Here is a 27,964-nt window from a genome sequence, read left to right on the forward strand (position 1 = left end):
GTCTAACTTCAATTCACCGGATAGGATTTAGACAAACCAGACCAACAAGACAACACGCACTATAACTTATCTTCTCTCAACACACTGTCAGACTGCGTGTCCAGAGTTCACGGATTAGAGGCGCACTTGACTGAAAGCGAGCGCTCGAAAAGAGAAAAAACATTAAGGTTCGATTTTTGTGTGTGAAAGCTGCGTGGGTGGTAAAATGGAGCTCGGAAATGTTTGAGGGTGACCCGAGGACACGCGGCGAGACTGGACTCTGCCACGGAGACTAAATCAAACACAGAGTCACAACAGCGGACTCCAGAATCATGTGCCACATCCAAATACGCACATCTCACAAACCACAACAGCACTGTGAAATCCATATTCCAAATTTGTCTGAAAATAATCCTAGTGGACTGGAAATACATTCAAGTTGTGCTGAAGAACAAAGATGAGAGCGGGGAAAAGACAAAGAAAGGAAGGGATGGGGTTGGTAGCACTTACTAAGGCTTCTGGAGAAACGTCGGTGTGTTTCGTTGGCGTGGATCTCGTTCTCGGGCTTCTCGTCATCTTCCTCTGAAATGGGAGGATGAAGAGGGATTAAAAAAGATAAACATGACATTGTAACAGCTGTGTCAATTTCATTTAAGGAGTTTAAGATTATGAAGAAAGCAAAAATGTGATGACATCCTAGTTCTATGTCGGCCTCCGTAGTGCTTGGAAAGGGTAGAGGGAGCAGTGGAGTGAGATGTTGGTTGCAATTCACAACCTCACCCCTAGATGCTGTCAAATTGTATACACTGGACCTTTAAGGATCAGAACATTGTCGGATATGGCTAAAATGCTCACAATTGTAGAAGGGTCTACACGTACTCACAACATAAACAAAGGATTCCGGTATAGGGAACAATAGCATAGGCTTGTGTTTTTGTGCCGTCTGTAAACTGAGAGCTGGATTGAGCTCAAGGTCACTGCAATTGAGCCTCTACACAACCCATTCATGTAAATATTGCCATTACTGACATACATGCACATACACACTGCATTCCAGACCCTCCTTCCTGCCTCACCTACCCACTCCCATACACACATTCCACAAGTGAGACTTTTACTGGTGTTGGTTGAGTTTGAGAGGGTTTTAGTTTGGGGTCAGCTTTACCTACGGCTTCTACATCCAGAAGTGTCTTCAGGTCATCTATAGATGAGATCGGGCTGTTCAACACTAAATCCACCAGAGATGAAGGAATAGGGTCTCTCTGAAAAAAAGAGACATTGAGAGATGCTTAAACAATAGTAACTTGCAGGTGCAAATATGCACATACCTTCTGAACCTTCAATAGCAAGGTTCTCACTTGTCAACATACAATATGCATTTGTGCAGAGTTTACAAAGCTGTTATAAACACATAAATAAGATTATGTAGAAGATCACAGCACAAAGAGATGAAAAAGAGCTGTGTTTTTTTTTATCTCTGTTCTTTATTAAGCTGCATTACTCATCATCAGGTCACTGTGTGTGTGTGCGTGTGCGTGTGCGTGTGCGTGTGCGTGTGCGTGTGTGATGCGGTCAGTGTCATGCGGCAGGCACACAGTGGGAAAACAAATACATAAATAAAACATTTTGCACACACACACAAAAGAGAGTTTACTAATTATCTGTGAATATAATCTGCATATAGTTGAAATATTATAATAAAAACCGACAATATTGTGGTCAATGTGTCACGGAAAATCTTCTGAATATAGACATAACAATAAAGCTTATAAAGATTCTCAGAAATATGACCACCCATAGGCCCTTCATGGCTAGTCTACTCTTGCAAGCAGATGCTTAGGCCACGTTTACACGATGAAAAATGGAAAAGTGTTTCTTTTGCGTTTTTGAAAAGTGTCACGTACACACAACGTTATCAAAACAATCCGCATTTACACAGATCCGCAAAAATGACTAAAACGCTGTATTCCGCATGCCACACCAGTAGTTGGCGACATTACTTTGTAAGGAAAAAATACTAGAGTCCCTGACGATTGATTGACGGTTTATTGAAACCATACAATACAGAGCGCTGCATTCACATTCATAGTGAAGAGAAGTGTGCGCACATATACAAACAAACAGACAAGATGGTGAAAAGTTTGGACAAATCAAAAGTTTTCCTTCCATTGAAGCTCGTCAACAGCGCCATCGACAAAGTTGTCCCACCATCTACTCGTCCTCCCGGGTCTGATCCAAAAGCGGCATTTAAAAACCCTTGTCGCCATGAATGAGTGTTAAGATTTTGCTGCAGATCGCTGGTGGTTATGGCACTGGTGTAGTAAATCTACACTTTGCTGGAGAAGCGTTAACAAACTAGGGGAGCTTTAGTCGATGTTAGGATTCATATCTTGGTTGGTTATATCTTACGTAAAGAATCAGAAGAACCCAACTCATTTACCAGTGACATCTAAATGTTTCGAATGGCACACTTGTGTCTTTTCAAAGTGATATTCGTAGAAAAATGCAAAGTCTGTAATGATTTCCTCACCTTTAATCCCGCATATATTTCTTTGTTGTGTGTAACGCAAAAGAAGATATTTTAAAGAATGTGGGAAAGAAAAAAGTTCTGGGGCACCACTGACTACCATTGTAGATTCTTTCCTACTGTGGTGGTCAATAGTGCCCCAGAACTGTTTGGTTACACACTTTGTTTTTTCAACAGAACATCAACATGTATACAGATTTGGATCAACTTGAGGGAATGAGGACAGTATTTTCATTTTTGGGGTAACTGCCACTTTAAGCGCTAGTACCAAAAGTCACTTCTCAGTCTATTGCATTCAAAGAGGGAAAAAGCCGAAATATCTCTAAGAAACGTCTCTAGGAAACCTAGATTAGCCAGATGTACCCTTAAATGGACCCTTAGGTGTGCACAATAGCAAGTCAGTGTGAAACAAATGTGCACTCTGTATATAATGACATACTGTCAAATCCATCTATACGTGTGTGTATCTATATATATGTGTGTGTACACTGATCCTGTTAAGATGACATCACTCCCATTTCCCACATGCTCTTACCACAGTGATGCTTAATGCATGGTGCGACACTGGACCCACAGGAATGCCCATAGTTACTCCAGAGAAAAAGTCGATGGGAATGTGGTATAATTATGGACCTGGATGGCTATACTTTCTCACACACATGCATTCGAAACATTAGAGGGCGGCCACATGGCATCCTGCCATAACTTTGAATCCAGACATAAAGAAATACTGTATGCATGACCGTGACTGGAGACAAACTTACACGCACACCCTGTCCACACCTGCACACACAACCACATAGATTCCATAGGGTGGACAGATAGACGTATTGAAAGAAGGATAAAAAGACAGGGATTTCATTCAGAACACTCTGGCCAAGCCGATCTGACTGTTTCAATTATCACGCTTGCATAGAAAAGGATTACGTATTACATGAAAGATAAAGTGCAGTGTGTTTTACTTAAAGGAACAGTTCGACTCAAAAATATGCATTTTGTCCTTGTTTACTTTCTCATGTTATTTCAATCCCAAATGACGTTTCCCATTCTTTTGTGAAGTACAAAAGAAGTATTTTTGAGCTTTGTCCTGCCCTTCTATTGTTAAATATTATATTGTTCCTATATAGTAAAAGTCAATGGGGACTGGGACTGTCAAACTTCAAAACAAGAAGCACCGGAGCAGCATTATAAAAATCACAATTTATATTCATAATTATAATCTTCTGGAGTGAAGATGATGAAAGATTAAAAGAAACATCATTGTTCATTGAAAATCTTAAATCCGTCCTAATGTCGCTGATGTGCTTGTGATGGAAGTTTATGAGATGAACAATAATGTATTATTTGTTAACAAATTGGTATAATTTGTGTTTATATGAGCCTGATCTTTTTTATATTACTGAATACAAATGTTTTTTGGCCTGTTTGTCACACAAAGCTTGTGTTTAGTGAGCAGTTTAAGCCTGAAAGCAGTTTAAACCGGAAAGCTCCAGTCACCATTTACTGTAACTGTAAGGAAAAAGCCTTTAAAATGTCTATTTTTGTGTTCCAAAATAAAAAAGTCTGAAAACACGTGAAAGGTGAATTTTCCATTCTGGGTGAACCAATCCTGTAAACACAAGCACAAGCCCATCAGTCTTTAAAACCTGAGTCATTAATGCAATCCACATCGATTCCCTCCTCTCAGGTGTAAGGATTAACTATAATTTGTTTGAATCCTGAGTCATGCCTGCAAAAGCAATTTAAAGGGGAAAAAAGTAAGCTCTCCGGGCCGTGGCAAAGCCAAATCATTTTACGTGATCCATCCTCACATCTCTACCATCTCGCCTAGATTATGCCGCACTCTTATGTAACTTCAACGCAAGATTTATGATGCACCAATCATGGAGAGTAAAATCCCATCAGTGGTGGTGACCTTCTAAACTCACGAAAACCCTCTGAGAGGGCAGAACTAAAGTTTGCAGAATTTTTGCTTTCGTAGTTTTGGTGATGATGCAGCGGTCATATACACAACCAGATTACAAAAACAGCACAAGGGGATTTAGGTTTTAAGAGCGGGTGTATGCGAGCGTCCCGCCAGCAGTTGATGCGCCTGTCACGAAGACCTTCTTAGAAAGGTCAAAGCGCATAAGTGGGAATATCTGGATGCGTGAATCAAGACGCATGGATGCATCTGCCACGGCAAAATGTCATCCAGTTAGTTGGAGGACAGAACATCACAGTGCAGGAATTGTTTTTCATGTCAACTTCCAATAAATGCAGTAGTGCTAAAAGAACATCTCAATCTTAAATGTCTTTCAGTGAATATTTTCAACCCTCCAGACTTAAAACCTGTCAATTTAGCTGTGCTTTTATAGAGCACTGTGCTGAGCACTTTTATTTTAGTGTTCATTTTATGACCGTTTTACATTTTAAATCAATTGTACGGTTTTCAGTGTTATTTGAATATTATGTTAACGTTATTTTAACGCTCTGTGTAAGGTTAGCTTTTATTGTGATTTCAATTCAACCCCTTATAAAAATGATTATCATCCCTTTGGTGTTTCTTCGAAAGTAATTTCTAAGTAGATCACTTTGAAGAAGCATTGTGCGTGAAATGTGCTGCATGGATAATCTTGCCTTTCCTATATTTTGGCATTAATATTATGAGCATTTCTGTTGTATTGCCATTCTGCAATTTAACAGACAATGCAATTGCCACTCAAGTTAATGCTAAAATGATCAAATGTTGAATCTACCCGACCCACATATCATTTCATTTTACAGAAGAACCCACTTTTACCACCTCAACGCATAATGTAGTGTTAAATTGGTTTTAGGCAATGACAATGATGCTCTTGAGCTGAGTGATGTGTTTTGGCAGTGGTGTACCTGGGACTGAATCCAGGGCGCATTCATGCTGGCAACACTAACGCATCGTTTGTTGAGTTTAGAATGACACCGAAACAAATACAGATTAAACATCAAGTTTATCAGGGGCCAAGGGGTGGGCAAACTCCGTTTATAAAGGGGGAATCTGTTACACTAATATCACATTATGCTTGAATTTCACCCCCCAAATGAAGACACGCTGAATGCCGCTATTGTTCAACGGTACATAGAAAATGAAAAGAAGGAGCGTGCGCCCATCAGATCGTGACGTCAGCCAGGTGAGTCTTACCTGCGAGCGACCGGAGCGCTGGCACGCCGCGAGCGCCGCGAGCACCAGCAGCAGAAGCCGCGAGCTCATCATGCGCGCACATCCAACTGTCCGTCTCTATGTCAAACACGCGCGCGCGCGGCTGCAGTCAACTTTATTCCAGATTCACTTCGGTTGCGTCGCGGATCCAAATTGACTTTAAACTCCAGTGTAAAGATATTGTTACAGTCAACGATCCGTTAAAAAACGCATTTTATTCAATTCATTGAAAGAAAGGCAAAACTCCACTGTTCAGCATCAAATATAAGCTTTGAATATCCAAGCGCAGGGCGTCCCGTTGTTAAAATAACCAATGCATCCAATGCTCCCCAACTATAAAACTTTCCTGCAGTGAGCAGCAATATTGCACTGGTGCTTCTCAGGTGGTTTCATGCCCCACTGCTGCAGTTCAAGCACTGACTTCAGACTAAAAGGCAAGCCACGCCCCCGTGTCATCCGATTGGCTTTCCGCCCCTTTTGGGATGAGCTAATGTTTCCATACAAGGCAAATGATCAGGATTGAAACTGCACGATGAGGGTGACTCCTCATACATGACCCGAGAATGTCAGTGCTGCTTTTATTTGGAAAAAGTCGGTTTTCCCACAGCCACCTGTTCAAGTGCTGTTCCACTCGCTGTTGAAACGGACCAGTGAGCCGTGAGATCATGATACAGCGGACAAGCCAGGCCGATGATAAGATTTACCAAGATCATGGTGAATTGAATTGACATTCGTGCATTTGGCGGCTTTTATTCGAAGCAACTTGATGAGGAAAAATGAGGAAGACAATGAAGCGATTGAACAACATAAGATGTACAGTAGCTACTATACACATCATATTACTATGATACAAGAAAAGCTATTAAGTAATGAACATTTTTAATATAGAGTGTTTTTTTTACAGTATACATACAGTAATTCCTTATACTTTTCTTGTATTCTCTTCATTAAAATAAAAATAGTATAGCAGTAATGCCATCTGCCATGCAGAAATAAGAATCTTTACATATAGTAAATAAATAATGAAGTTTTATAAATAATATTTTCTTGAATTTAGAGTAAAGTGAGTGTACTTATTAAGATAATGTTCTCCGTGTATTAATGATTGTAAAAGAAAACGTAGTCTTTTTTAAATTCTGGTGAAAATGTACCTGGATGTATTTTAACATGCTTTATGAGAGTTTGTCGCCATATCTCACCACAATCTGTCCCCATCTCCGTGTCACACATTTTGCGTTACTCTTTTGTTACTCCCTTTTATGTATTTAACACAAAATGAACACAAAAACACACGATTTGTTACACAAAAAAAAGTGTTGTTACTGAGAAATGAACAGAGTTTGTGTTATGGGATTTCCATTTGAAAGATGAAATCATACACATGAGGTCATCTTGAGATTACTTACAGTAAGCATATTTGTAAAGCTTCCAGCTAACAGGGCTTATGGGGACGCTTAATACTTTGCATGCTACAACTCCATACTGTAGAAAGTCTCGAGGTCTCTCTCTACTTTCTCACTGTATGTTACTGGAGAGATTTACAATTCGGTGTAGTGTGTGCCAACTCCTTCTGGAGAGGAGCGCAAATCACGGGTTCAGCCGCGAGGTCAGAGGTCACGGTGGCCCCCTCTGCTGCAGCTGCAGGAAGTGACACGGTGTTTCAGGGAGGCTATTTATAAACTCACTGACCTTCTCGTTCTGTGTGCAGCGTGTAATTGACACGACACACGTTATCGTGAATCGCAGGAATGACCACTATGGGCTCTATGCATACGTGACTTCCGCGTTTCAGGCAGTTTCCGGTTTGGGGGACTTAAAGCAGAGAGAAATGGAAAAATAAGAAAATAGTTCAATTTAGCAGATGCTGTAAATTGCGACACACGGCAAAGAGCCCATTACCTGTGCTCCTGTGTCATCAGAACATAGTGCTGCCCTTCAGCACAGAAAAGAGAGAGAGAGAGAGAGAGAGAGAGAGAGAGAGAGAATGGTATACTAAATAGGCTACCTGCTGTATGTTATTCAAAACAACCAGACAGAAACTTGACCCAAACATTACCTTTGACCTCAGGTGACCCTCTGTTGGTTCACTGTCATCCAGTAGTTAAAATAATTAGTATGTAAATTATCAGCTACAGTATTGCAAAAGAGAATATAAGGCTGCAATGTAATAAGATAAGAGAAGTTAGGCTAAGATATAACATTAGTCATTTGTGACATGCAGTCTGTCCAGCACAAACATGGTGTGTCACTCATTCAGTGCACATTAGGTTCTGTCTGGTTGTCTGATTCGATTGATAAAGCCAATCCTCACCCTTCATCAGTAGGTCAGCAAAAATTCCACGCTTTGAAGAGCCGCCCCTCTTGTTCCGTCACTCCGCCTGTTTAACTTTTCTCTCTCTTATTCGGTCTCAACAAAGATTTTGTCAAAGAGTTTCTTAGAGAAATCCAGTCTGAAATCTGGAGACAGAGAGTTTGGAAAAAGAGTAGAGATGGTGGAAAATAAATAAATGTCAGAGAAAGTTCTGGCATGAAACTCTAGATGGCGCAGTCCTAAAGTCTTAACCAATCTGACATAATAACTTTACTACACCGCGCAGCTCATTGGTTCCTTCCGTGTCAGCAGCCAATGAGCTTGCTGCTCTACACTGTAAAAAAATCCCGTCAAAAACAGATAAAGTACTGGCAGAAAATGACCGGTACATTTTCCTTTATTTTACAGACATTTCCGTTAATGCTAAAATGTAATTGAATGCAGTGAAAAAAGTACAATACTGGTAAAAAAATAACTGTAAAAATTAATACGGAAGATTATTTCATGTAAATACAGTATATTGTGCTCTCATTTTCTTTTTAGACTGTACCTTTAAAATTTGGCTAGTGATTGTTGTAGCAGTGCAACGCGTTTCAGAAACCCTCCTCCTTCCCCAGCTCCACCTGTATAGATCTGCTACGAGGTGATCATGCAAGCAATGCAGGGTTTATTCATATACTGTATGTTGAACAGTATGTGCGGAAGCAGCATTCCTTATATGCACACAACGGCATGTTGTGGATGTATTGGCAGTTGCAAGTCTCCGTACTTGCTCCGGCCGCAGCATCAGCAGCGTAGCAGATCTATTCCACCAAGACATGTCATGTACCATACTAAACTCTTTGAGAGTTGTCATGACAGAACTGAGTTTAGTATGCAGTAATTCACACCGGAATTTACAATAATTGTGAAATTAGAATAATTATTATTTTTACAAAACAAATTCTGGACCCATTTACATGTTTTTCACAACACAATGGTTACAAACTCTCTCTTTCTGCTTTCCTACACTCATATTTTGAGTGTGATCTATTTAAGCAAAGTCAAAGAACAATTTGATTGATAACATTAAAAAAAAACTGAGTAATAGATTTTGTGATAATATCGTTATTGTGAATTATTTTTGCCATGATAATTGTGCCTGTGAAAATCTGATATTGTGACAGCCCTAATAATAACAAAATAAATAAATAACAAAAATAATACATATAAAAAAATATAATATATATACTTATGAAAAAATTTGCCAACAACCTGTTTGATAAAAACTGATATATAATTATATACAGTATATATAAAATAATGACTGATGATATATATTAGATATTTAATATATTCGTTAGTTTATTTGTTTGTTTATAGTAAATAAATAAATAATTTTTCATGTTGTGATTTATTGCTAAACTGTTGCTATGGTGTTGTGAATTGTTGTTATGGGTGGATGTTATGGGTTGTTGCTAGGATGATTAGCCACACCCAACATCTCTATGACATTCTGGTCTCTATGTGCTTTGGTACCCTCTTCCAAAGTAAGTTTATTGGATTTGTATTTTCCACCAGGCAAGAAATGTAATTACTTTGATAACTTAATAGCACATCTCCGTTCTACAAGTCAGATTATTCACAATATCATTCATGTCTGTGAAGCTGCACACAGTATGTATGTATAGGAGTTTGATAATTATTTAAACTGAAGTTCTCCTGCGGTTCCAGTTGTAACGGAAGTTAAAATATGTAATGTATTTTTTTCTGAGGTGGGGGAATTTGGGCTTCACCTCCTGATTGTCTGGCAGTTCGGACTAAACAATGGCAAACGCACACTCTTCATGATGTGAAGTTCACACCGCTTTCGTTCTCAACCCACTTCTATTAAAACTAAGGATTAGTGGGTGGGGGCTTACAGACGTGGGCTGGGAGGGCGAGAGGGGGCATCTGTTTGTGCATTGTATGTGTTTTCCCGAGTCAACAGCGGAGGAAATGAACACAGCAGCTAAATATACAAACACCACAATGAGCTAGCAAATAGCAGCTGCACGCGGGAAGGCTAATGTCATATTGAGTATAATAGCAGATGAAGACAGGGAGCGGATATGAGGATGTGGTAACAAAGTATGGACAGATAGATGCACTGATGGATAGATTTATGGAGGGATAGTTTAATGATGATGATGATGAACCGGAGGTCAAGAAGATAGCGGAGAGCCAGGTAAATGATTTGGGTTGTCAGGGACGGTTGTTCTCCATGTGACACTGTTTATGTGTTTGTATGCCATCGTTGTAGCAGCAGGTCATGAGGGAATCATCATTCCAGGCTGGAGGAGAAAACAGGAAGCCATGCTGATGTTTTTTTCCTTTGACTGGTGTTAATGTGGACCTGGGGTTCTGGACTCAACCCAATGATCACAGAGAGTCACAGAGCTTTACTGTATTCATGATGCTGACCTGGACAGAGTCATTACATCTGTGTATGAGAAAACATCCACAGTTTACTTTTCTTAACGTTTTGCTGATCAACAACACGAATGATTTGCCACCTATGATATGCACCTGCCTTTGGTTCAGGTGGAAATAGCTTTTTTAAGGTATCATGTTCCAACAGCAGGTACTTTAAAATGAACTAATCACTGTTTGTTTGGATTATTCTTTTGTAACCCCCCTCTCCCCCCTTTAAGGAAATTGACCCCCTTATAGAAATTGTTCAGAACCCATGCTTTTTTAACAGATAAATGACCATTTGACCAACAAATGCCATGGTTAAATACAGTACTATCACAGTATATATATATGGTTTTACTACAAATAAAAACAAACTAAAAACAAAATGTTTATAAATGCCTTGCCCAAAAAAATGTCTTCTTTAGTAAGTTTTAACATTTGCATTTACAATCGCCATGCCCCTTCCAGCACAGCAAAAATAAAAGTAACCTGCTGTAATCTTAAATCAAAACAAATGTCCCACGCACAAGGTATTGCTCAACGTAAATAAAATATTTTGTCTTCTGACATATGTTGTATTTTGACAAAATTGGTCATTTAGCTTTTGGATGGACAAAAAAGTTTACACATTTTTGCTAATATTTCACATTTCCCAAATGTTTCTACACTGACCTATTATGGTACAAGTTCACACAAGCCCCTCCTACTGTGAATGAAAAAGTAATTGAACCGCAGGTGATTTTTTTCTTTTCTAAAAAGCCTCTTTTTACAACATATATTTTCAACAAATACCGTGGTTAAACTATTTGCTACTATAGTAAATCTAATGTTTTAAAAGACAGCGTCCTATAGTTAAAACATACACTCTATGTTGGATTAAATGTTGGATTATTTCAACCCAGCTGTTGACAAACCCAATGCTGCGTTGTTTTAACCCATTGTTGGGTCAAATATTTAATTGTTGGTTCATTTAACCCAAATGTTGGGTTTTTCCATTTTTGACCCAATGTTGGGTTGAAATAAACCAACATTATTTTAGAGCGTGAATTTTGATAAAGGCCTAGCCAAAATGTGTTTTTATTTAGTGTTGTGATGTATGTTTGTAAAAAAATTGCTCATGTTCCAATTAGATCGACTTTCGATTTTTTTCTCCATGTTGACCTTTTACACTATAAAACAATGTTATTTCATCCCATCTTTGTTTAAAAAGTGGACAAACCCAAGTGATGGGTTAATTAACCCAGAAAATGTTTACATTTGACCCAACAATAGGTTAAAACAACCAGCGTTGGGTTTGTCCATATTTGACACTACGCTGGGTTGAAATAACCCAACATTGTTCAGAGTGTACCATGGTACAGTACATCATTAACATGCTGACCACTTCTAAATAAAAAAATATATTATTAAAAATATAGTTTTACATGTAACTAAGATGGACGTTTACTGTATAAGTATGGCTGGTCTTGCCCACAACAAGTTGATAAGATGACCAAATATTGTGACATTAGATTTGTTAAAGGAGGCCATTTGTTTTCACTTTCACTAATGTTCTTAATCTCTTTATTGAAGTTTATTGAAGTTGAAACAAGAACCATATCAATGACTTTTTCACCCATGAGTTCTCCACCCCTTACCTAAATGCCACTGTTGGTCATGTAAACAGAGATTCATTGTGACCGCTAATGATCTTTCCATCCATATGCTATTTTTGAAGTATTTACTGCGCCGGTATTATTACACCCAAACTCTTAGTAATAGAGCAGTTGAGCATATTTTATACTGTAATATCCACCTTCAAATATTTGTGCAGGCCCTATAAATAAGACCCCCGTTACCTCCCTTTTGCCTTTTCCGGAAACCTAGTGTAATTTGTCCACATTGACTTTACAGTGTTGGACATTTATTGGGCAGCCGTACCTCAAACATAAAACATAACTAAGGTCATTATACGATTTAGAATTAATTTACTTACGGAGAAAACAAATGTCTAAGTTACGGTTGTAATTGACTCTATGTTTGATATTTTAGTCTTGTAGAACTGTTCAGGCCTTGAGGTGCAGCACAATCCCCTATTAACCCTATTGTGTTTCATTGAGGTTTGGAAAGTCTGGCAACATTAAGGTCAAATTTCAAGCATATCTGTACATTTGTGGCTTGTAATCCACGATTATACCAGAGCCAGCATGAAATCAATTCCTCGGATAAAATACACTCATTCCTGTGTTCTAGCTCAAGCACGTCATATCAGATATCACGCATCTTCATATCTGGCGTCCTGCCATTTTGGCTGTTGCATGAAGAAGCAACAAACCCCAATCAAAGACTGCTTGTTTATACACCAACAAATCACATATATAGAGTTACGGCTTTACTAGATCTGTTTTTGGCACTTGTTTTTAACAGCAAAAATACAAAACTGGCGAGTAGACTTGAGCTCTAAGGTTTGTCTGATTTTGGGTCTGAGACAGTGTCTGATTTTGATGAATAGGCAAACCAAGGTGTGTTTTTTGGAAGTGAGAGGTTGATCTCACCTGAGGTGTCGGGCCACAGGTATGTGCACTGCTAATGGAAGGGCATCCACATGTATTCAGAGGTCAGACCTGTACACACACTTGCGTGGTTATCGCACAGAAATTGAGAGCGCAGGGACAAGGTCACAGGTTATTAGCCTTCGAGATGCAGAGACCTTTCTTGGTCAGATTGCTGGTCTTGAGGTTTATGGTTGAGGTTAGGAATAAACATATTGACCTGAGTTAAGCACACCAAAATCTCACATACTTACAATATGAGTTTGACTCCAGTTTTTGCTCAAACTTGTTGGATATTTGTCATCTTTTTTATTTTATTCACATTTGCATAACCATGTTTTACAACTCAGCTGATGTCAACATTAGGAAGGTCGTGAGTTTGATTCCCATGTTAAACACATAAATTGATTAAAACGTAACAGCTTAGATGCGTTATGAATGGCAACATTCAAATCAAACACAACTGAGTACTCCATTAAGTTCTCCTGAGCTTTGAAAAAGCAACATCTGAGCAAACAATGTACCTCTGATGTGCTTTCTTTGAAGTAACTTTGAGACGCGTGAAACAAATATCATAAACAAAGAGCAAGGTTTGTAGTGGTTCTGCTGGCAGACATTGGACAAATTTACAAGTATGAACATTTCAGATGTTGAATTCATACCTAACTGTAATGCCCTCCTGCGCAATCTGTTTGAATGAAAGTTGTAACTCTCACAGGTGGCTGTTTGGGTTCCTGGCATGTGAGACTTAAGATCCAAGAGAAGTGTTGTGAGATTTGTGGGAAATTCCCAAATCATGGAGGTGCTCTCTCTCTCAAATTATGACAAACTCTAAGAGCATCCGTCCCACCGTTCTACCCTTTCCTGTTTCAGGTCCTCAGAGGTTGTGGAAAAATGCACCTGGGGGAATACAGGGACTTTGGCCGCCCTCTCTCACTTTCTTAAACACACATACCTCTTAGTCTGTCCCTGGTTTTCCTTTAGGCTACCGTCCACGCATCATATTATCTGACCCAATATCATGCATGTACCGTGTGTGTGTGTGTGTGTGTGCATGTATGTCAAGATGTCTACAATCCATCAAAAACCCAATGAAATTGCAAGATATTGTAACTTACATTTTTATATAAAATAAATTCCAGATCTCTTGAATTGTAGAATTAAAGACCTTCCAATGATAAGAGATCGTGTTTGGAGATTTGATGCCAAATGCAGCCATGCAATGCTTTACAATGACCGTAAGTGTACATTTCCTGGTACGAACTTAAACTGTTAAGATTGTGTTTCTCACCCGAGTATGTAAGTTGCCTGGAATTACACGTTTTAAAGAATAACGTACATTTGTTACCATAAGCATTAGTTTTTAACAAAAGTTTAATTAGCATTTTGTCACGTTATCCATTTCAAATCTCGATCTTCTACAATCGTCCGTTATTATATGTTGCTAAACAGCTTTGATTAGAGATCATTTATGCGGTTGATGCTCTGATGACACGTTTCTTGAATGTGTAGTGGGGCAGAAGTTAATATCCAAACATGTTCAGCAATTAGTATGGATGTGCCTTCTGTTGTTAAAGTTAATAAGTGCCTTCGAGTGAACACCTGCCTCGCCCACAAAGCCCCCCAACCAGCCCCCACACACACAAACTTAGACTTCACACCCTAAGGGCCTGTTTTTGATCCGTATATTGTATGTTGCATATTGCTGCTGTCATTCTGAAACCTTGTGTATCCATATGTCGTGATTGTTATTTTTTTGTCATAATCATTATTATTAGTCACTCTTTGTCACTGGGTTTTGCAAATATCTAACCGATAAAAATAAGTACTTGTCAAATTTGACAACACACTATTTAATAACACAAGAAATACAGCGTTTTTTGCATTTCCTGAAAAACAGCACATTTGGACATCACTGCCACAATATTTGTTATTTACATAAAACTTGTCCTGCAAGTGCTAGAGTACAACTCCAACCTAAAATGTCCTTTATTATTGTTTTTATTTTTTTCACATATTGCTTAAAGTTCTATATACTCTTGCATACTTTATCATTTATTTTTTATAAAACTTTAATTTAATAGTTTTTTATTGTTTTACTTCATTTAAATTGAATGCATATTTATAAATAATTCTACCCTAATAATGACCGCGGAATATGTGTAAACAGCAAGATAGTTAAACTCTTCTGTAACAAATCTGTACAGCAGATTTCTCCATTATCTAGACGACAAAGCTGTGAATGACCTGAGAGACAAGGCACGAAGACGGCATCAAAAATGAATATCAAAATGGACATCCCAACCGGAATCTGTCTGAAAATAATCCAATCAATAATAGAACCAATCACACTTTATGGATGTGAGGTTTGGGGCCCTCTAACCAACCAAGAGTTCACCAAATGGGACAAACTCCCAATAGAGAGTCTGCATACAGAAATGTGTAAAAACATTCTACGGGTACAGCGAAAAACCCCAGACAACGCCCACAGAGGAGGATTAGGACTATATCCTCTGATAATTAAAGTACAAAAAAGAACAATACAATCCTACACTCACTTTAAGAACAGTGATACATAGACACCCCATCACAAAGCCTTAAGCCATCAAGAGCTGAACCCAGGGAGAAGCCCCTCCATCCAACTGATCTCAAAACTATCTACAACCCAAAACAAAATGTCCAACCCCAAAACCCGACCAGACTAAACCAAATGATACATGCCATTCTCTGGCATTCAGTACGACTGGCAAATGAAATGACTCCAAAAAGACACAAACCACAATGTTCTGGTTTCATTTAGAGTCACAAGCAGCTAAACAAAGCGTGAACAGGAAGCTTGAAAAACATAATGTACCAATTTTGACTTCTTATTCACAAAACGAGAATGCCAAACTGACCAAAATAGCCTGCTTTCTTGTTTCCATTGGGTGTTTAGTGTCAAGAAGGAACTAAGATGCTCTAGCTTTGTCACTTTTGTGAGAGCACCACCCAGATCCTTACAGGAAGTGTGGGCGTGGCCAGAGAGATAATGAAGCACTTGAATTCTTCTATTCTCGGTCACGCTGAGAAAAATGTGACATGTTGTGAATGTGTGGGTGGGCTGGTGACCATGTGTGGCCATTCTGTTTATATATATGAGTGTTAACACCTCCGTCACCCCCTTATCACATACGAATGTGTATTTCCAGTTTTTATTTCCAGCTTCAACCAAACACGTAAGAAGATATACGGTATATATATGGATATGATAACACAGGTTTTTATATGTGGAAGGATTTGTTACACCTGTGTCTTTTTGTAGACAGGGTCACAGCTAGATAGTCACCTGCGTTCTGTGAAACTAACAATAGGGTCAACACAAAAATGCAATTTGTGATGTCAGCCAAACAATATTTCATAGTTTTCACCGCAACCAATGCAAGATCAAGATGACAAACAACACTGTAAACTACCAGTATACACTTTCAACATAGAGTAAAAGCACAATAAAACAAGAATATACTATATGTTGTGAAAATGTACAATTTTGACTTCATATTGATTTGCAAATGTTTTGAAAAGAAAATTCAGCACATTAAGAACAAGGGAATTATGGGTAAAAAGATCTCCATTAAAGGCTAATCTTATTTTTTTATGATGGGGGAATAGTAACAGCCTAACTGTGTTATGTGCAAATAGTTTTGAACAAGTTATTGTGTAACAACCAGTAATTGTGTACATTCTGAGATCACTAAAGGAAGGAGCGCTTAGTCCTTATATGGAGGTGTGCGGTACGGATGCAGGAGGATATGGTTGAATATTTTGTCCTGTTTGTTTTGTTCACTAGACTGAAATTCCTACATCGCATCCTACATTATGATGCCTTGCATTCAATGTATTTAAACTTATATATATATATATATATATATATATATATATATATATATATATATATATATATATATATATGTCAAGCTTTAAAAGAGTTAAAGTTAAATGTTAACAAATTTATAAAGGGAGGAGAAAACGTATTCCATCACACTGATGTCAAAGGTTGTGTGTGCAGTCAAGCTGTATTTTGAATCAAATTCATATGTCATTTCGCAGAAGATACAGTATATGTAAATTTGCCAGATGTAAAAAATATATATTATACACGCCCACTTATCTTCTCCTTTGAAATTCCTTTTCACTCTGAAATGTTTCAGAATAAGGAAGTAAAAACGATCGCCACTTCCAGTTCACAGGGACTTTAAGCTCCTCCTCTTTGAAACGGCCTCTCTTCACTTCCGCTCAGGAGGAATGGCGATGGGGCTCCCATGGCTGACTGACAGGCTTCAAACTGGCATTCAAGGGTGTTTCTCAAACGAAAAGATCCTCCTTCCTGGAGAAGTCCTTCTAAGGTTAGATGGTCCGAGTCCTCCTCAACATTCAACGCTAGAATGAGACGGTCTAGTAAGAGCACATGGCAACGTTTATTTTAAAGAGAGAGGTCATGTATGACCACAGAAAAATGAATAAAATCATACACAGAGCACCTCCTACTGTTCATTTTATTTTCAGTCGTGCATAATAATGTTGTGTAGAACGACGCAGCCTTGCGTTTGAGAAACACCCGTAATCTGCCTCCATTTTGTTGGCAATAGCGATCCAATCAGTTCTTTTTGGAATAATAAAATACAGATTCACTTGTAGATAATAAATGTGTTGACTACAGTATTTTAAATAGCTGCATCTTAACCCTTACGAAAATAAAACTTTTGTGGTAAAAGTGTAGTATCGTGATTTTTGGTGTGTTGATTACTTTTAGCAAAACCATGGTTCTGCTACAGTAGCCATGTTGATTTTAACCATGGTTAATTTTCGCAATGGAATATAAATTATTTTGCTTGTTGTTGGGCCTATGCCCATTTTAAAGGGGTCATATGGCGCGAATACGTGTTTTCTATGTCGTTGGTCTGTAAATATAAGTTGCCCATGTTTGTATTAGACACGTAAAATTGCCCAAGAACAAAAGATGCATTCTCACAAAAGTGATTGCTCACCCAGACCTGCCTGTAAGGCCTCGTGTACCCACACCTCCACAAATCTACGTCATGTTCGTGGTATGATTTGACTAATACCGCCCAAATGTAAACGCAAGTAAGTTGGGCGTACCTGTCAGTACAATTGCTTTGGAACCTGATATTCCAAATATGGTAAGAGGCCTTACATTTCCGTCACACGCTTGCAGTATTCGACCAATCACTACGCACTGGTTAACTGGACAATCATTGCACAGCTCGCTTTTCAGAGCGATGAGCTTTGTAAAAAAACTGGTGTTTCAGAGAGGCGGGGCAAAGAGGAGATGCAAACATGCACGGTATGTGGAAAATACAGCGTGTTTGAACCTTAGATCGTATATACACATTGCATTACATCTAAAGCAAACGATGATATGCGCTTTTGCCGTGTTCTATCACCCCATTAAAATTTGGTAATATTTGTTTTTTCTTACTTGTTTTTGTATTGTGAACCACCTGACGGCCAATATTGAATCTCCTGAAGTAAAAGCTTCATTCTCTTTGTTAGGTATCTGGTGATTAATGTGTGACAAGGAGGAGAAGAAGGAGAGAGTGACTTGGAGATAGAGGTATTCAAAGAATGCATATGCACTCAAAGAGAGACAGAAAGAAAGAGAGAGAATAGGAGAAAGGTGGTGAACGTTTATACACAACGTAAACACGTTTTATCCAATGTAGCAAAACTGGAAAACCCCATTGTAAATTAACATTGCACACTTGTGTAGACAGCTTTTCTTTCACTTCACATCTAGTCTGCTCGTATTCTGTCAAAGTCAAAGCGTTTCTAAATGATAATACATTTCTGCATAGCAAGTAGAAAATCTTTGCAGTACCCACACAACTTTCCATAGAAATAAATTGTTTGTCGGTCTTATAAGGGGCTATAAAATCATTGGCAAAATCTGCTGTTGGTATTATCTGATGGAAGGGAACTTCCATTTTAGCGTGATATTAATATCCGGCATGCAGCTACACGCATCGCTGAAGCTCTGCCAGGGAACACATTATACAAGAGAGAGAGAGGAAGAGGGAGGCTGTGGAAAGACAGAGAGGAAAATTACCTGCTTATGGAAGTTCTGATGAATTAGATAAAAACGAGTGGAAGACGGTAGAAAACAAGCCTTTCGTATGCAAGTGAGCAGACAGAAGTTGTCTCTAATACATCTAATAATGTCCCTTTCCTGTTTTTGTAGCTGGCCAGAGCACGTTCACACTCACAGCGGGACCTTGGCGGGTCTAGACATCAGGTTTCTTTAAATGATGCACAGTTCTGAAACTCCACGATGGACAATTGGTATTGTGTTTCAATTTGAATGCAAATATGGAGTTGCAAACTTTCAGACAGATCTTTAGACATTATTCAAAGAGTATAAAATCGCGAGTATAAAAACTTGTTTTAGGCTATTTTGCCCTCTTTTCATGCCCTTCCTCTGTGGATTTATTAGGGACGCAGGTGCACCCTAAACATCACAACCGCAATATTCACCTAAAGCCCTGCGTGAAACATCACAGATCTGTTGAGCCCTTTGTAGTGCCACTATGAAGATGTCAAGCATAAAAAGGCCAAATCCACAAACTTCACAGAGCTCTTTCTGAGACGCAAAGTGGTGCGTTCGCATGCGATTCTGCGTCTGCGTGTTTATGCTTGTCATCGTGTCTTGAGAGAGATGTCGGAAAAGGTGAAACATACGTGGCATGATGTCACACATACAGTACAACTATAAAGTCTATAAAAAACAAAAGACGGTTGGTTAAAAAGAATTTAAGTGATCGTAAACACACACACACACACACACATCACGACCAGTGACATCAGGTCTGGGAAGATGTCTTTGGCTGGTGTGATGTGATAGGATGTGAAGAATCTTGAGGGTTTCAAATGGGAAAACCACAAAGATGCAGCCGTAAAATAAGGGTTCTGAGATCTCAATTCTGTCCTTTTTTTCTTCATTGACTTGGTGCAGACAGATCTCTCTCTTTCTCAGCTGTCTGTGTCATGATTCCGCTATCATGTCATGTTTATTCTTGGTCTTGCAGCGGAGTCATGGCATAGCCTTAGGTTTTGTGTGAGAAAGACATGGCTTTGTTTTGATTCTGACATGCCATGTGCTTTCTCGTGTCTCGTCAGTGTTTCCCGCCTTTTGTCTCGTTAGCCTTCCCATTAGTGTTTCATTACCTTCACCTGCCCCTTAGTAATTATCCTGTGTTTGTTCCCCTATTTAATGCCCTCTTGTCTATTGTCTTGTGCTCGTTCGTTGTACATGTTTCATGCTTTTTGCCATGCCATGTCTTGGAGTCTTTGTCATTGTTATTGATAGTCAAGTCAAGTCAAGTCAAGTCAAGTCAAGTCAAGTCAAGTCAAGTCAAGTCAAGTCAAGTCAAGTCAAGTCAAGTCAAGTCAAGTCAAGTCAAGTCAAGTCAAGTCAAGTCAAGTCAAGTCAAGTCAAGTCAAGTCAAGTCAAGTCAAGTCAAGTCAAGTCAAGTCAAGTCAAGTCAAGTCAAGTCAAGTCAAGTCAAGTCAAGTCAAGTCAAGTCAAGTCAAGTCAAGTCAAGTCAAGTCAAGTCAAGTCAAGTCAAGTCAAGTCAAGTCAAGTCAAGTCAAGTCAAGTCAAGTCAAGTCAAGTCAAGTCAAGTCAAGTCAAGTCAAGTCAAGTCAAGTCAAGTCAAGTCAAGTGTTTTGTTAGTCTAGGTGTTTTTGTAGTTCTTGTCAAGTGTTAGTCTTCAGTTTATTGTGTTCCCTGTTTACCCCCTCGTGGGTTTTTGTTTTGTTCCTGTTTATTATTTATTAAAATCCTGTTTAAACCCTGTTTCGCTGCCTGCACTTGGGTTCTCTTTCCGCGTCCCGTGACAGAACGAACGAGCCATTACTGAACCCAGCAGGCAGCAATGACCACACGGGCCCGGCAGCCTCGTCTTCTCTGCGGCGTCCAACAAGGGAATACTGACTTGGAAAGTTATTTGGGCAGGTTCCTGGATGTCGCAGAGGAGATGGTCCGTGGTGAGGAGGAGCTGGCGGTGCTTTTTAACGCCGGCCTGAGGGACCCTCTTTCGCCAGCGGAGATGAGATCGCTGAAGCCGTTGGAGTTTGAGGATGTGTGGAGGTGCGCCGTCGCACGCTCTGAGCTCAGGATCTCAGGCCAACTTGGCTATTCATCTCCGCTGGCCGCAGTTCCAGAGGGTCGTGCCCTGCAGATCGGGGTTATGGGCATCACCACACCATCTGCTCCACCACCTACAGCCTCCTCACCCGCAGTCAGCTTTGGTGGCAAGCGTGGGAGACGGGAATCCTGGGGGTCCTCGTCCGAGGCCTCCAATCCCGAGCCGCCCGTGCCCTTCTCGTCATTCCTTCAGCCGCCCACCAGGCGGGTGACTCGGCTGAGGAAGAAGAGGCAACGGAGGGCGGTCTCAAGTCCGGTGGTCCTGTCAAGTCCGGTGGTCCCGTCAAGTCCGGTGGTCCCAAGTCCGGTGGTCCCAAGTCCGGTGGTCCCAAGTCCGGTGGTCCCAAGTCCGGTGGTCCCAAGTCCGGTGGTCCCAAGTCCGGTGGTCCCAAGTCCGGTGGTCCCAAGTCCGGTGGTCCCAAGTCCGGTGGTCCCAAGTCCGGTGGTCCCGCCTGCACCCACTCCAGTGTCAAGTCATGTTCCCCAGCTGGCCTTCCAGCCGGCGTCAAGCCATGTTCCCCAGCCGGCCCTCCAGCCGGCGTCAAGCCATGTTCCCCAGCCAGCCCTCCAGCCGACGCCAAGTCCTGCCCTGTCGGGGACTTCGCGCTCTCGAGCGCCGCCCCCCAGGGTGTCCCCTAAGTCCCCTGGGACTCCGCGCTTTCGAGCGCCAGGGACAAGAACTGTTCCCCCTTGTCCCAATCCGTTTGGACTTCCCCCCATGGACTCATGTGTTCCCCCCATGAACTTTGTTGTTCCCCCTCCCCCCCTCCCTTGTTTGTTATTTTTATTATGTCACCCCAACCCCTTTGTAATTTATGCTTGTCTGCCCTTGATCTTGTTTACAGTGTTTTGCCTTGTCTTGTCATTGTCCCAGTCTGCCCTGTCTTGTTAGTCTACTCCTTGATGAACACCTGGTGGTGTTCATTTAAGGGGGGGCTTATGTCATGATTCCGCCATCATGTCATGTTTATTCTTGGTCTTGCAGCGGAGTCATGGCATAGCCTTAGGTTTTGTGTGAGAAAGACATGGCTTTGTTTTGATTCTGACATGCCATGTGCTTTCTCGTGTCTCGTCAGTGTTTCCCGCCCTTTTGCCTCGTTAGCCTTCCCATTAGTGTTTCATTACCTTCACCTGCCCCTTAGTAATTATCCTGTGTTTGTTCCCCTATTTAATGCCCTCTTGTATATCGTCTTGTGCTGGTTCGTTGCTCTTGTATGCTGTACATGTATCCTGCCTTGTTTCCACGTTTCATGCCATGTATGTAGTGTTCCTAGTTCATGTATGGTTTCAGAGTTCCTTGTTTGTTAGTCCTAGTTGTTTCTTTTTGCCCCCCTTGTGGGAAGTCTTTGTTTTCAGTTTTGTATCGTAGTTTTGGTTAGCGTTTTCCCCCATCGAGGGTGTTTTTGTTCTTGTTTGTATATATTAAAGTCTTGTTAACCCCTTCATCGTCGGTGTCTGCCTGCACTTGGGTTCTTCTCCTCACAATTCACGACAGTCTGTCTCTTCTGCACTAAAGGAAAAAAATGTCTATTAGAGGAAAAAGTTCTAAAGTTCAAATGTCGGTCTGTCTCACTGACTTCCTCTCCTACAAACACACAAATATACACATACAGCTCTTTATATGGTAAAGACAAAATAGAATGTATTTATAATACTTTTTTAAATTATTTTTTTTATCTTTTTTGTATGTTAATTTATTTAAATATCTGTCAATATATTAAATCATTTATTATATATTTGAAAGTATATCAAATAATATATTGTTAATATGTTTTATTTAGAGCACACATAATTGTCTCTTTTCATTTATTGAAAAATAAACACCTGGTTCCAATAAATGTAATTACATTATTTCATACATTGCATTATATTTTCCACTAAATTCACTGTGTGTTTGGAATTCAAATGTGTGTTTGGCAAGGGTATTTGTACATTTTGAAATGAGCATCATATAGTATGTTCACCATACCGGCAGTTTGTCCCCACAGTGAAGGTGGATCTCAGTTTTCTCTATCCTTAGACAAGACCATATGCACACACAAACATAAGTAAACTTTCCCAAATTTGACTGTCTTTTCAGAATAAAACAGTAACAAAACCCCTCATGTTCTGTTGTTACGTAAGTTGATTTAGTGTTTGTGTAATCAGTGTGAGCATGTTTGTGCCAACAGCTGCAATAAAGACGTGTATCAAAGCAGAATTGAGCCTGTTGATAGAATATCCGCGTGAAGGTCCGTTGGAAACAATGACTATGTGCGTGTTTACGTGTGATGGCGTTGAGTGTTAATGAAGACTAAACAGTCAGAGGTTATCCTCACTGACAGAAGACCAAACTCACGTGCGATTACTTTATAAAGCTGCTGTCGGCTGCTCGAGTCATCAGGTGTCTGTTTGTCTAGTCAATCTGATAAAAGGTGTGTAATGATACAGTGTTCCTGGAGATGATAGATAGATAGATAGATAGAGAGAGAGAGAGAGAGAGAGAGAGAGAGAGAGAGAGAGAGAGAGAGGCAGACAGACAGACAGACAGACAGACAGACAGACAGATAAAAGATGGATGGATGGATGGATTGATGGGTGGGTGGGTATGTAGGTAGACAGACAGACAGACAGATAAAAGATGGAACGGATGGAACGGATGGATGGATGGATTGATGGATGGATAGATGGATGGATGGATGGATGGATGGGTGGGTATGTAGGCAGGCAGGCAGGCAGGCAGATAAAAGATGGAACGGATGGATGGATGGATGGATGGATGGATGGATGGATGGACGGACGGACAGACAGATAAAAGATGGATGGACGGATGGATGGATGGATGGACAGACAGATAAAAGATGGATGGACGGATGGATGGATGGATGGACAGACAGATAAAAGATGGATGGATGGATGGACAGATAAAAGATGGATGGATGGATGGATGGATGGATGGATAGAATACTATGCAGGAAACTGAATCAAATTGATCTTAATCAATTTGCAAATGAATATTCTTTACAGGAAGTGGAATATGATGTTCAATGACAGCACTGTTATTTTGGGTGTACGAACAGGCAATCGGTTGAGTTATGTTTGCTTTATCAGAGGACTAACAGAATACATCCTCCTTTACACAATACTCTCCTTCCATCTGAAATGCTCTCCCACACATTTTTCCTCCTAACGTCTTCAGCGTTGCAGTAGGTCTTCCTGAGCAATGTTTGCTATTGTTTGTATTGCAATTCCCAGGTGTCTTCCCGTTCCGGTTCCGCTGCGGCTCGGAAAACTCTGCATTAACTTCTCCGGCATGACTCAGATACTGAAAGGGGTATTCCCTTTTATTTCTCTCGCTCGCTCGGTGTCTTTCTTGTGGTGCATGAGGGTCAGAACAATGCTTGCGTTTAATGCTCGTACCTTTGATGACACACGGCACAGTGAGTTCTCTCGTGCAGCTGTTAAGCTTCACAGAGACATCTGGAAGATTACAAACAGACTTTGGAGTTTTCAAAGAGCACAATTTATTGTTGGGTTTGGTTGTTAGGGTCTCACTTATAAAAACGTAAATACGTAGTAAATGTTCATACTGTAAAACTCATCATGAGTAAACATAGATGTTACCTACGTGCTGCTTGTCTGGGCTTTTAGACAATATTTATGCAACAATGTATAGGGGAATGTGAGAAAATTTCCCCTCGGGACATTTTCTTTCTATATCTATCACATATGAATCTTCATAATCTCTTCTGTCAATGATGTTTTACACAGCATTTTAAGAAATAATTTTTACAGCTGTTTGCTCAGGTAAAACTCACAGCCGCAATTTTAGGGTGTTGTGGTTGGTTGCCAGGGTGTTGCTATGCAGTTGCTAAAGCAGGTTTGTTGGTTTCGAGGGTATTTAGAGTAGTGACTTTCTGACCCCCAGGATTTCTTTATCTTGAAAATACTTCAAAAAATATAGTTGTTTTTTTAGTGCAGTTGAAAATACACCAACCAGTGTCAATGATATTCTCTTGTTTTGCAAAATGGAAAAACATATTTTTAAATTAAATTTTATATTTTGCATATAGTCAATATTTACATATTTATACACACATAATTTTATTTAACATTACAACAAACCAAAAGATATCAAACAATATTTTTCAAATATTCTAAACAATAGTTGTCCGAAGGGGCAGGTTGACCCAAAAGCTTATTATATTTTTAATAATATAATTCTAAATATTCCCACCGTATCATTATACTACATAAACATAGGAAAATAATAACTGAACCTTTACATAATAAAGGCATGTAAACATGCAACGTCAAATTCCAAAATAATAATCAGGACAATTACCGTCTGAATATCTGAGGAAAAACAGGTCCAAACAAATCTCTACTTCATCAGTCACTTTTTCTTTCCAGTGAATCAGTGATTACTATTCATTCAGAGGTTCAGAATCTGTCGGTAAGAGACCTTAGCACCAAAGACATGTTTCAACAGTGTGGAACGGCTACACACACACCCGCCCAAGCGTGTGACATATAACACAACCCAAACTACAACATCTGTTCTGGTTCAGGAAAAGTTCTCTATGAGTTGCCATGGAAACCGTACCGAAGCTCTGAATGAGCAGATCTAGAGACAGAAAGGGTGAAAGACTAGGATGCACTGCGACCCATTTCACATGCAAAGCACCCTATATAGTACGCGGGATTAGGATTAGTGTGCCCCAGATAATCGTGTGTAGAAAATACAGTCAAAGAAGACTGAATGGCGCATAATTTGTTTTTTTTCAGGTATGTGCATACATTTTTGGCTAATATTGGCTATGAGAATATAAAAGAATAGTCTGATGGTTATTCGTCATCTTTTGCCGTACATTTGTAAAATTTTAAAGTAAAATTTGTCATTTTGCAGTTTGGAAGGAATGCACAACCAGAGATTGTCTTCTTATAGGGCGATGGAAGAGTCTGTATACTCACTATTGGACAAAGCGTATTGGCTAACATGGATCATGTGGTACATGGATCACATGCTCAACCAATCATATGATGGCAGTGACGTCAGTAGTAAAATTAACATATCCGTTTATTCTATGTAGTGAAGCATTAGCATTACCATTACCATTAGTATTACGTTTTTGTAAACATTTTTGATAAAGGTTGCAGGCTTCCCATCTTTAGTGGCTTTGGCACAACTTTGGCTTAACCGATAGCATCAGCAGTGGGTGGGACTACCTTTTGTTCAACCAGTTGCTTACAGGTTATGTCTAGAAACCTGTCTGAAAACAAAAATAATTTTCACAGTTTTGTTTGATGAGCAGATATGACGTACTTCATACTAAAAGTTACAAACTAAGCAAATATGCTAACATAATATCCGAATACTAACAATACACAGTCTAATATTAGGCCTACCCTACAGCCTTACTGTTTACTCAAACAAAAAATGTATTTACTGTTTTATGTAGTTGAGACCAAATTCAGAAAAGAAAAACCAAACTAAAAGCAGACATAACGAAAACAAAAACACATTTCTGTAAATCAACAATGATAAAAAATAATAGAGCGGAAGATTTGTCGCCACTTGCGTGTTTGACCTCGAAATTCAGTCCATCATGACCGGCCTAAACCAGTGACTACACCTTTGTCTGTTAAGCCATTGTAAATCTGTCCTTTTCTCTCTCTCTCTCCATCCTCTCTTTCATCTGTCAATGGCTCTATTGAGCGTCTCAGCAAGTGTGTTAGGGGTCATCGCTGCACTGTGGCTTTTCCTTGGTAACGTTCCCTCACACAAAAACACAGTCGAGCATGTGTGAGAGGGTGTTTCTGTGTGGTCGGGTCATGGGCGATGTTTGAAGGGCGTGTCAGATGAGTCGCCTCACACAAGTAGCTGTCAATATGCAAACCCATCTCAATACACACAAACGGCATTGTGTTCTTAGACATGAGCTCATGTGTGATTTCTTTTATGGGGTGGTATCAGAAGGAATCAAATTTTCCTTGACCGTACAGTATGTTATGACCTTCCAAAGTCAAAATTTCCTCCGTTACAGTTGCTGTCTGCAATGTATTATGGCCTCACTATCGCCATCTCTGTTTTAAATTGCAGGTTACTTCACACATTTTATGTCGATTGAAATCGTCAACGGCAGCTCAAGCTTTGTGAAGAAAGACCCTATCGTAGTTGAGTTCTCTCTCTTTCTCTCATTCAGTTCGTTCCTCATTAAGCGTGATTATGATAATCATAGATCATAAAAATGATGATAGGGTTTGCGTAGACACACATCCCCACATAAAGTCATAATAAAAGTACATGCATCATAAAAGCCGTCTGCGCATGAGACCACGTTCAGCAAAATGACGACATAGTCCCTGTTGACAGCAGTGAAAACTGATATTGGAATACAAGAGCATCTAGACGCAATTCATATTGGTGAGTCAGAAACACATCATCTCCCCCACACCACCTCGGAAAACCCTTACAGTCCTTCATCAGGTGCTAAAACCATTAGCTAAAACAGCAAACACGGATTCCGAAAATCCTGAATGACTAACCGGTGTGCAGGAAACAAGAATGTCCTTATTGGCCAGTTTACATTTCAAAACATGTCCTTGCAAAAACATATTTGTGTGCACTTACGCACCATTCCTCTATAGAGACTTCCCCTCAAGGCTGATGATGTCATCGCGTAGAAATTCCTTCTTGTGGACAGAAGTAAAGAAAGTTAATAAGTGACAAGAGCTCTAGACGTATGGAGAAAGAGAGAGTGGCCCTTGACTCCCTGCGGATGAGTGCGCTGTCCTGGAATGTGGCCCCTGAAGGTTTTGG

General features: G+C 39.8%; 2 protein-coding genes across 2 annotated transcripts in view; one reads left to right on the top strand and one right to left on the bottom strand.

The window, feature by feature from the left end:
* Window positions 1–17,288, top strand: part of LOC306902347 (cytokine receptor common subunit beta-like) — a 46,898-nt gene extending 29,610 nt beyond the window's left edge. The window contains exon 14 of the mRNA XM_079470843.1: window positions 17,150–17,288. Within this exon, the coding sequence (XP_079326969.1) occupies window positions 17,150–17,162 (13 nt within the window). The 3' untranslated portion in view covers window positions 17,163–17,288. The remainder of the gene's footprint in view (window positions 1–17,149) is intronic.
* pdgfba (platelet-derived growth factor beta polypeptide a) lies at window positions 211–5,860 on the bottom strand. The gene is made up of 3 exons (XM_079470845.1): window positions 5,667–5,860; window positions 1,145–1,241; window positions 211–561 (listed from the first exon to the last, which is right to left on the bottom strand). Exons 1-3 carry the CDS (start codon window positions 5,736–5,738, stop codon window positions 338–340), a joined length of 393 nt encoding a protein of 130 aa, XP_079326971.1. The 5' UTR covers window positions 5,739–5,860; the 3' UTR covers window positions 211–337.
* Window positions 17,289–27,964: the final 10,676 nt, after the last annotated feature.

This window comes from Barbatula barbatula (assembly GCF_947034865.1).
Source record: "Barbatula barbatula genome assembly, chromosome: 13".
Classification (NCBI taxonomy): domain Eukaryota; kingdom Metazoa; phylum Chordata; class Actinopteri; order Cypriniformes; family Nemacheilidae; genus Barbatula; species Barbatula barbatula.